Source organism: Chaetura pelagica, unplaced genomic scaffold (genome assembly GCF_000747805.2).
Source record: "Chaetura pelagica isolate M959 unplaced genomic scaffold, ChaPel_1.0 scaffold20, whole genome shotgun sequence".
NCBI lineage: Eukaryota > Metazoa > Chordata > Aves > Apodiformes > Apodidae > Chaetura > Chaetura pelagica.
Genome location: NW_009951958.1, coordinates 4,152,127 through 4,163,303, shown reverse-complemented (window position 1 = coordinate 4,163,303; position 11,177 = coordinate 4,152,127). Strand labels below are relative to the sequence as shown.

The 11,177-nt window shown below is 50.3% G+C and overlaps 1 protein-coding gene across 1 annotated transcript in view; it reads left to right on the top strand.

Annotated features, from left to right (window-relative positions):
* The window catches only part of MASP1 (mannan-binding lectin serine peptidase 1 (C4/C2 activating component of Ra-reactive factor)), an 85,502-nt gene that overhangs the window by 63,780 nt on the left and 10,545 nt on the right, over nt 1-11,177 (top strand). Inside the window, exons 2-8 of the mRNA XM_010000452.1 lie at nt 1,648-1,873; nt 7,956-8,133; nt 8,394-8,525; nt 9,013-9,209; nt 9,509-9,656; nt 10,082-10,200; nt 11,058-11,136. Coding sequence (XP_009998754.1) covers nt 1,648-1,873; nt 7,956-8,133; nt 8,394-8,525; nt 9,013-9,209; nt 9,509-9,656; nt 10,082-10,200; nt 11,058-11,136 — 1,079 coding nt within the window. The remainder of the gene's footprint in view (nt 1-1,647; nt 1,874-7,955; nt 8,134-8,393; nt 8,526-9,012; nt 9,210-9,508; nt 9,657-10,081; nt 10,201-11,057; nt 11,137-11,177) is intronic.

Sequence of the window (11,177 nt, the reverse complement as noted above, 5' to 3'; positions counted from 1 at the left end):
GTGCGTGAGCAGGGAAGGGCTGCAGGGTTCTGCCCGCGCCACGGTCGTCTATCACTTTTACGAGAGCTGAAGACTTTCCTGGCATGGGAAAGAACTTTCGTGCTGCTTTACCTCGCCCGGTTAAAAGGGAAAGCGGAGCTGTGCCGGCAAACGGCCCCTCCAAGTCGAGGAGGTGATGCCCGTTTACACCAGCTGAGCATCCAGCCCCTTCATGTACTCTGACCAGAGGAGAAACAGATTTTCCCTTCACACATTTTTGTGGTTCCAGAGAAGCCGTCAGGAAAAAAAAAAAAAAGGCATGTTCAACCTCACTCTGCTTGAAAGAAAAATCGATCCAAGTTTCTCAGCTCCCATTAACTTTGCTTTGTAGTGAAGAGCTGTGAAAAATGATGGCACTACACAAACCAACCCCAGAAATCTACTGCCCTGGTTTTGAAAGAACACAGGTTAAAAATAATCCACTTACAGATTCCATTTCCTTACCAGCACACCTCAATCAAGCCCTGGTTTTGAAACTGGGTGTACATGTACATGAGTGTTTCCAGTGCCTGCAACACACACCTACCAGCCTTTGCCAGACCTTAGTACCTGCTTTAGAAAAATGGAAATTTTCATCTCTAATGGCTCTAATTTCCTACATGTTTCTTTTCACTTCTGCACTCCATTGGGTGTAAAAAGCCTAAGGTCTGCTCCACTTTCTGGGTCCAGTGTCATGGCAGAAGCTTTTGGCTTTGCACATGAGGCACAGGCAGTGTTCTCCCCTTGCACAGAGAAATACTTGGTTTATGCTCACTTTCATGCTCAAATGGACATCAAGGCTGGGGTGAGGTCAGCTGGACTGCCACTGATTACCTGTTCTCTCTGCCCTCCTCTGGGATAAACAAGTTAGTAACAAGTTGGGACAAACTCTTTAGGCAGAGATATTTTTAAAGCTGAGTTTGATGACAAAAGATCTGTAAGAATCTGAGCCTCTGTGTGCTTCTCCATCTGGGGTGAGTGGTACCCTAAGAATGTAATGAGAAGAGAAAAAATGGAAAATAGTGGAGAGTGACATGCTGGGTTACAGTGCTGAGGCCCTGGCCCATCCTTGCCCAGCTGCAAAGACATGTGCTGTTCATTGAGAATCAGTGATCCCAATTTGGCAAGATGAGGCTAAGCAGTAATACTAATAATGGTACTTAGCAGTTCTTGCCATGATGCTTTCATTAAAATGATTTAGAAAGCATCACTATTTTATTAAGCATCCTTATGTTTATTCTTCCATTAAATGAAGATTTGCCCATCAGAGCTCCACTAGCTGAGGGATGTATTGGCAGCAGCTGCTCCTCCAAGGAACATGAGAAGCACTGAGCTCCTGACAGCTCCTGGAGCTGGCTGGGAGCTGTGGAGGTGCCTTTGCATGGCATGTGGCACCTGTGTCACCCACCTTTCAAGGGAGCTCCTGGGAGCCACATGTAGCTCCCACCCTCACCTCCACCTCCCCATAACTTGGCGAAGGGCTTGCTAATGGTGACAACCTCGTGCTGCACCTCCTCTTCCAGCCTTTTCAAGTGTGTGACTTTAAGCGATGCACTTGGGAAAAGACACCGAGCCCTCAATGGGTTTGGGCATTGCCAGAATTTCATTTCATCTCCTTCTGTTTTCCAGGTACCCTCTAACCTGGTCCTTTTGTGCCTTGCTGCTATGCGCAGCAGATGCCGTCGAGCTGACAGACATGTTTGGGGAGATCCAGTCTCCCAACTTCCCTGATTCCTATCCCAGTGACTCAGAAGTGACCTGGAACATCTCTGTGCCCGATGGATTTAAGATCAAGCTGTACTTCATGCATTTTGACTTGGAGTCATCATACCTTTGTGAATATGACTATGTGAAGGTGAGCTGTGATATCATGGGGCACATGGTTTAAGCCTGGTTGGATGGAGCTTTGAGCAACCTTGTCTAGTGGGAGGTGTCCCTGCCCATGGCAGGGGGGTTGGAATTAGATGATCTTCAAGATGTCTTCCAAGCCAAACCATTCTATGATTCCATGGTGGGGTTGACAGCAGATTGTTTGGCCAGCTGAGAGATGGTAGGGCTGAAAAAGCTGGGAACAAGATGGTTTTCCCCATTTATTAGGCATGGGAGTTGTCAGTCTGGTAGAATGGTAAGAACAGTTCAACATCCATTGAACTCAGTGAGTGGGATGCCAGATTCAGAGCTTACCCACAGAGGACCACATTTTTGAAAGCACTTAGGCACCTAATTCTCACAATGGGATTTACACACCTCTGGGCTGATGGAACCCTGTGGCTGAACCCCCAGTTTGTGCCACTCTGATGCCAGCCACATGCAAGAAGGACCTTTGAGTTTGGCACCCTTTGCCAGACCATGGCTGTGAGTGCAGCCTGGATCCCTGGCTGTGGCTTGCAGGCTCTTTGGACACCCTGTCCAGCCCCCAGGGAAGCATAAGGGAATGGTTTGAAGCTGCAAGTTGGGGTCTGCAAGCAGACCCTCCCACAAGCTGCAGGGCACAGACCCAAAGTCTCCCCTGGGTTCAATGCAAGCCAATTTCACAGCTGAGATACAAGTTGCAGGGGCACTGCTGGCAAATACCTTCATCACAAACAAAATTTAGAGGTTCCCATGGTCAAAACCACAAAGGATTTAAGTCTGCTTTATTTGTGGGCAGTAACTGTGATGGGCCACACACTGGAGTGCCACAGGGCATCCTTGCCTCATGCACCATGCATCTCTCCAAGCAGGGCTTTCCTTTGCATCCAGGACAAGCTGGGTTCTCCATATCTTTGAAACTGGTCAGGTTTGGTGCTTCTAACAGAACAGCAGTAGCAAGCAGGTGCTTTGCCTGGCTGAGCATTACCTGGCACAAGCCTCACCCTGCCCTCTACACAGATGCAGGTGGAGGTTGTCTGGAATTGCAGACCCCTGGTACTAGTTGCCAGCTAATTGAAATTGTTATTTTATTCTTGCCCTAAGAAAACAGACCAAACATTTGTGTGTTTTTTTCAGCTAGGATCTGTTATTCGCTGCTTTAATTTCCCCTTTGTGCTGGCACTCATTCTGCTACTAGCAGCTTTCATTGAGGTTTGACTCGTTCTTTCTGCTTCTCCTGGATCTTTTCCAAGCACAAGGGCCAGGGACATATATAGAGATATATTGCTTTAAAAACCCAATAAGCTCAAGGAGCGGATTTCTTGGAAACTTTCCCCATTCCAAGTTTTAGCCCTCCTCCCACCCTTCACCCCCTGCTCATTTTTCCTTTTGCATAAGGTTCCCTGTTATTTGGCCATGGTGCCAACTTGGCACCATAGCCCTCCTTGCCGCTGGATTTCCATAAGAAGGCGGCATTTTTCACAGGGATTTAGATCTCAGCTGTATAAATTTGCTCGGGGCTGTAACTGAGCTTGCAGAGCCACAGAATTACATTTGAAAATGGACGGATTACTGGAGATCCAGAGGGTTCTCTGCTGGGTAGAGGTGCAATCTTGATGCTGGTAAACCACCAGCTTAGAAAACATTAAGAAGAGCAGCAGATGACTCCATGGCTGTTTTCCTCCTTGCGTCCATGCATCCAACCTCTGTCTGCAGCTGTGCAAGACATGAAAACAGAGTCAGCCCACACTTTGACCCTGGGCAACAGTGCATGGCTATAGAGGATAGTTATAGACCCAACACATAGAGGTGATTCTCTGTAATGCTCTGCCAGTCCCAGTGAAGATGCTCAGAAAACCACAGGTGGTATCTTTGTGTTCCATGGTACTCAGTGGCTTCCTTCTCCATTAACCACTGGTTTCTGAACTCACAGTGACTTTAATCTGTGCCACATCCTGTGGCAGAGAGTTGTGCAGGTTAAATACATAATTATACACCTGCATGTGTGTGAGGAAACATCTTTGTGTTTGTTTTGACCATGGGTCTGACTGGGCTCTTCATCAGGGTCTTCATCATCTTGACTCCCATAAGAAGGAGGTCAAACAGAGGGATCAGCAGCCCCAGTGCAAGGTGGGGACACAGCTCAGGACAGGCAGAAAGCTGCTGTGCCCGGGCCTGTGGTGTCCTTTCCTCCCTGGCTGCTCCTGTGCCCAAGCTCTTGAGCAGTGTAGAAAATCATGCTGAGTGACAAGCCCAGGGTGAGCTGTAAACCCAGGCAGATCTCTGCCTTCGGGGTGGTCTTCAGAAGGGAATAGTTTCCAGAGCTCTAAAACAATGGCTAATTAAAACAATAGCAGTTTGTTTATATATGTACACACATATATGCATGCATGTGTGTGTGTATATATATGTATATATATATAAAAAGAACATGGTGCCTAAAGAAATGTTTGCCAGCAAGGAGGCTTGTTTGTGCAGATGGGAATGGCAGAGAGGGGGAGTGCTGCTTCTGTAAGGAAGTGAGCCAGAAGGAATGGGTGGAACAGACACCTCAAAAACACTCACCCAAAGAGTGCAGGTTGGAAACATGAGCCACACGCTACCTCAGGAAGCTGAGCTCCAGTCCCCAGTGTGTCAGAGACAGCCACTGCCCAGGTTTTGGATGGCTGGGCTCTCTGGGTCACCCAGCATTTTTGCACGCAAGTCTCCAGCACTGAGCCATGGCACCCCAAAAGCCACAGCTGTGACCTGGAAATAAGGTTAAGTGACTTTATACTGGTGTCACTGAGGAGCCCTGTGGCAGAGGCAGGGAGGTGGGAAATGACATCCTGACTTCTGAGGCACCTTCACAAGTAAATCCCCAAGCATGTTAGGTGCATGTTTGCACACAAAAGGACCCTTAACATATATCATACATGGGGGGGAGGATGCATGCATACTGGGGAGAGGATCTCCAGGAGACTTAGATGGAGGCTCCTGTTGGGGGCTGTCCCATCCCTCTTTCATTTCCAACAGGCAGCAGCAGCAGTCATTTGGCAAAAAAAAAAAACCAAAACCATTCATCTGGTCGTTGCCTCCTCTCCAACTGCAAGGCAGCTTGGCTGGGGCTGATCCGTGCCCTTCCCTGTCTCTGAGTGTCTCCTCCCTATGTCATGTTCCCAGTGTCTTCAGCCCAGTGCTGTGATTTCTCTGCTTAATGAGCCGTTTATATATATTACAAGTGGTATGTTTGGCCTTCATCAGTCCAATTAGTGCATTCCTGGAGGGCTGGAGAGGGGGGGTTTGGCGGCTGCGTTTCCGTATAACTGGCTGCCTGGTCCCCTCCAGCAACAGACACTGAACTGCCGGGCCAAATTCCCCTTGGTTTGGTGGCATTTCATTAACTCACCCACTGCAGGAGGCATCTCCAGAGCATCCCTAGCAGCCCATGCCCTGGGGCAGCATTTCTTTGCTGCCAGGCTGGGGCACCCCAGCTCCTGCCTCCTGCCCCAAAGGGAGCAAATCAGAATGGGGCAGAATTGGGGGCCACAGGGCTTGTCTCACCAACTTCTCTTAGCCGCAGCCCTAGGCAAAATTCAGGGGGACAAAGCCACAGCCAGGGAGGGACCCCCATCCATCTCCATCCAGAGGGAGAGAAATCTTAACAAGGGAATGAGGAGAAACAGGGAAGATGGCAGGATGTAGTGGCAAGAGTAAATTTAAGGCACGAGAGTGTCTCTATATTTTATTTTTCAAAGGAGGATTCTTTCAGCGTATTTTTATAGGGAATTTCTCTGCAGCAATTGATATTTCCCTCAGGGACACATCTTCTCTAGTGAAAACGTCGACATCGTGACCCGAGAGGGAGAAACTCCAAACAAACAACCAGGATTTAATTACCAGCCTGCTCACTGGATGTAAATGATCTATGAAAAAGTATACAGTCCTCAGCAGAAGCAGCAAATATTAACCAGGGATGATGACCTCTCTGTTTAGTTTACTGCTGGAGGGCTGTCTCTGCTCCCTGTGGCTCGGGGCATGGGACCCATCACAGATAAGGGGCTGTGGATACCTTCAGTGAGGAGAGCACAGTGCTCCCGGGCCTCATCCTGCTGCTCCAGGGCTGTATCCAGGGATACTGGGAGCAGTGTTTGGGCTGTCCCTATGGTGGGAGCATCTTCAGGGCAAGACACGGGGCACCAGGAAGGTTCTCCCGCACTTTGGTGATGCTGTGCTGGGAGTCCAGCACCAGTCGGGGTCAGAGGAGAGGGATGGGAGCTGACACAGTGGCTCATGTGACAGTTACCAGGAGCTGGCTGGAAATTGCTCCTTGCCACAGGTTTCCTTAAGAAAAAGCAGTTTCAGGCTGTGCATTGGGCTGAACCACCGTTTTCCTTCACTTTTGGTGATGGTGCTCCTGTTTTTCAGTCTGAAACACTATTTCATTTCAAAACAATCTTTCTTGCAGATTTAAAAGAGATTCTAGAGCACCACAATATATTTCAAAGGGATTGAAACCAGATGGATCCCAAATTACTTGTTTACCCTTTTTTTTTTTTTTTTCCAGAATGCTATTTCACAAAGAAAAAAGAAATTCAATTGGGTTTTTGTCCCAATGCTGGGTGCGTGTTTTTCTCCAAATTCTCAAAATTTATCATCGGAAAGTCTCTCTCTTTTCTGGCCAGCTCGAGCTTGTATGAGAGGATGGAAAATATCTGGAGGCAATGTCAAGGCATGCTGAGTTGCCATTTCCACGTTGGCTTTCCCTGGTGTGAGCGAGTTTCCGCCTGCTTGTTCAACCCTGGGAAATTTCCCTTTCAGCCTGAGACCCTCCCCAGCTGGCGCATCCCAAGGGTCTCCAGAAGATGGGGATGGAGCTGGAGGAGGGACACACCTCGCTGAGGCTGTGCAAGCCAGGGAGGGCATGGCAACACCTCTGGGACCCTGTGGGTCCCTGAGCGGGCGCCTCTTTTCCCCAGGCATGGGCTGGGGGGCTGCAGGCTTCATCATGGCCTCAATAGTGTTGCCTTGGCATGAGCTGCAGTGGTGGCATTCATCACATTCCTTGGCAGAGATGTTATTCATATTCAAATCTCCTGGGGGAAAACAGGCAGGGTGCTGGGAATGAGCTGGGAGAGGTTGTGGTGGAGAGCAGGGCTCAGGCTGGAATTTGTAAGAGGAGATGGGGTCAATGCTAAAATGGTCCTGGGGAAAACAGTGAGGAAAAAGGAAGGGAGGGGGTTTCTAGGGAAAATCAGAAGGGGTTCCACAGATATTACAGTGCTTGAAGGCATGGGCACGGCTGTGCTGTAAGGGGTACACACAGAGGCTAGTGAGTGTGCTGGCAGGATGACAGGACACATTGGCCCCCTGGTCCTCTCCTGTAGCACTCCGAGTCCAAACAGTGCCTGGTACTGCAAGTATGGAACCAGACAAGGGCCCTGTGTGGCAGGGACAGAATTGAGCCTGTCCAAGCCAGCCCAGGACAGACATAGAAACACCATCCAAATAACAGCTGTTGCCTTGAGCTGATGCAGAACCCATGGGTAGGGACTCATCTGAGGTCCCAGCACCCTCCCAGAGCACAGTCCTCACACAGATGCTGCTGCTTGGATCAGCATTTGGGCTGGGGGAGGAGATGAGGGGGAGCATCTCAGGTACCAACAGCTCTGAGTGGGAGCAACATGGCCCGGGGTTGATTTTCACACCCCTTATGCACTGCCTGCTCACATCCTCACCCTACCTCCCACACAGGCTCCTTCCCTGTATCCTCCCCTGATAGTCCCCAGCCCCTCCCTAAATCCTAGATGCTACCTGTTCCCTCAGCATCTGCTTCAGAGGGTGACCACAGGCACAAGTGGGCAGACCTGAGTGCCTGGGTTCATTTTGCAGAAACTTTTTAATGGCTTTACTGCAGTAACAGCACCTCAGAGAGTCAGAGCAGTGGGAGTCAGACCTGCTGTGCTGTGAGCATCCCCAGGGTAATGTCTGGCACTGAGGAGCATCCCAGGAACTTGTCAAACTCCTGCACTACCCAGGTGCTCAGCAGAGCCCAGGTGACAAGTCCCAAGCCCTGCTGAGCACTCACCCCTTCTTTCTACTGACAGATTGAAACTGAGGACCAGGAACTGGCAACCTTCTGCGGCAGGGAGACAACAGACACGGAGCAGGCTCCTGGCCAGCAAGTGATCCTGTCCCCAGGGCCCTACATGGGGCTCACATTCAGGTCTGACTTCTCCAATGAGGAACGCTTCACTGGCTTCGATGCCCACTACACAGCCGTGGGTAAGCTGTAGTTAAGCCTGCAGGACAAGCTTGGTGGGGCAGTGTAACAAATTTGCTGGGATCACATCCCAGGCCAGCCTTGGGGGTATTAGCAAGAGAAGTCCTCATGTGCAACCCTTGGGCCATGAGGGACTTGCTGGATGTTTGTGTGAGCCACCGCACAGGGCAACTAATTTCTCAACACTGTGGCAAATGTCCCTGCCAGGAGTGATGGGGGGCGGTTAAAAATTGACGTCCTTTCCTTGTCACCTCCATCCTAGATGTGGATGAGTGCCTGGAGAAAAGCGATGAGGAGCTGGCGTGTGACCACTACTGCCACAACTACATCGGGGGGTACTACTGCTCCTGCAGGTTCGGCTACATCCTCCACTCTGACAACAGGACCTGCAAAGGTACTGCCCAGACACAGCTTGAATGTGGGGACAGTCACACAGAGGGGTCCCTGAGCAGGAAATACACCTACCTAACACAGGCAAAACTGCCCTTCTTGCTCCCAGGAGGGCTGAGATGCCTACAAACAAATAGCCTGAAACTGGGGAGTGCACAAGACCCACAGTCCTCTTGTGTGGGAAGGAGATTGTGTTTTCTCCCAGGGGCTGTGCTCCTCAGCTAAGCCCTGTGGACCTCCTCAAATCAGAGAAATGAAAAATTCTAGTCTCTCCTCCTAATCTGCATCATATAGATTACCTGGGACTAACACACAACACAGGACCCTCAATGCCACAGCCAGCTTGGTTGTGTGAGGTTCCCCTTGCATGGACCTATATTCAGGGTCCATGGACCACACAGCAGAGCCCATTCCACTGGGAGGGCTGCTGAGTGTGCTCAGGGCTGGGATGTGGCTGGCAGGGCCCTGAGGGAGCCATTGCTCTGTTTCAGTGGAGTGCAGTGACAACCTCTACACCCAGAGGAGTGGGGTGGTCACCAGCGCCGACTTCCCTGGCCCCTACCCCAAGAGCTCAGACTGCCTGTACCGCATCGAGCTGGAAGAGGGTTTCTTCATCACCCTGAGCTTTGAGGACAGCTTTGACATAGAAGACCACCCTGAGGTGACCTGTCCATATGACTACATCAAGGTGAGCTGGGCTCTGGACACTCCTCCTGTCCTGCTCTCCTGGTGCCCTGGTGATGGGACCAAAATTGCCCCAGTCTGAGCAGGGGTGATGAAGCCAGCAGGAGCCCTCTCCTTAGCTGAACCCATGTCTGTTACCATGTCTGATTTTTACCTTCCCAGCCAACAGTGGCCCTCTTCCAGTTCACATCCTCCCAGTGCATGGTGCTTAAGCCCCACTGACCTCACCGCAGCCTCAGGGTGAAGCGACCATGTGGGATCAAAGATCCTCCTCAAGCCACGTACTCTTCTTTCCTTTGACAGATCAAAGCTGGCCATAGGGAGTTTGGCCCTTTCTGTGGAGAGAAGTCCCCAGGACGCATTGAAACCCAAACCAACAGTGTGCAGATCCTCTTCCACAGTGACAACTCAGGAGAGAACAGGGGCTGGAAGCTGTCATACACAGCAATTGGTAACTCCTGCTGCTTTCCTCCATTTGCTGGACTTGGGCAATGGGAAGAGCTTTAGAAACCCTGCAGGTGGAGGCCATGAGTTTGGTGGTCTGTGATCCTGTCTCCAGAAAGTGTCTGTCCCAGAAATCACAAGAGAGGAATAAAATAACATGGAGCCCTTCCAAGGGCATTGTTGGGGTTATTTTGCTATGCCAGATGGGCTGTGAAACAAGACCACATTTCAAAGCAGTGCAGTTTTGGGCAGGATAGTTTCAAAACTACTATTACCAGCTCCCATCCTTATAATGCTTAAAGCCAGAAGCAACCCAGGACTAGGGGAAACGCCTGGATCCCTCACTCCTTCTAGAAGAGCCTGGCTGAGCCCTATTGATGTAGGTTTTATTCAGCTGAGTTTTGTTTCCCTTTGTTTTCCTTTTATTCAAAGGAAATCCATGCCCCCTGGTGCAACCACCAATCAATGGGAAAATTGAGCCTTCCCAAGCCACATACACCTTCAAAGACCAGGTCGTCATCAGCTGCAACACTGGATACAAAGTACTGAAGGTATGGGGTGACAGTGCAGAGCTGGGCACCTGGGTAGGAAAGAGGGGATCCTTCCTGCCAATGCCTTTGCACCTCTGTTTGAGAGTGAATGCAACCCACACATCATCCTCACCCCAGGGACAAGGATGAACCCTCCTCTGAGAGCCACCAACATTCCTTCCCAAAGATGCATAGGAAGAGAGGAGATGGCACTTTCCGAGTCGGCCTCTCCTCATCCCTCTGGAGCTGGCCAGCTCACAGGATGCTAGAGTTGGCACCTCTGCCAGAGAAAAAGTCAGCAAAAGCCCCAGAGAAGCTGGCAGGGCTCTGCCTTGCTCCCCACCTTGGCAGGCACTGTTTCAGCTTCCCAGACAGCCCTGCAGAAACCAGCCTGCACAGACCAAGCAGTCCTCCAGGACTCTGGGACAGCTTCGTCAAGTTAAGAGGGCTGGGATTTTGGCAGGCCCTCTCTGGGAAACAGCTGAGAACCACAGGGAGCACGGGTGACTCACAGGGTAACTGTCTTCCCTCCAATCCAGTAGCCTGCTTTGACTTCTGACATGGAGCTGGGTATTTCTCTGATCTCTTCCCAGACTCGTCCTTCATGCAGAGCAGCCTCCTTACCCAACCCAGCACCTAGAGCAGGAATATATGTCTCCAGTCCTCCTGCACTCAGCATGCCACCCAGTTGCTGGCAGCAAGAAAACTCACCCAGTTTTTAATTATGATTTTATTACACTTTTTAGCTAGAAAAGCCCTCTTCCAGGGGGTCTGCCTATATCTTGACTCAATCACAAAAAAAATGATGTTTTATGGAGAGATTTATTTCCTTGCTTTGTACATTGATGGTGCTTTTCTTGCTGGTGTCTTCTGCACAGGATGACCTGGAAAGTGACTCCTTCCAGATCGAGTGTCTAAAGGATGGGACCTGGAGTAACAAGATCCCTATCTGCAAAAGTAAGGACACCTTTCCCCACCCTGCCAATGTCCTTTTCCTG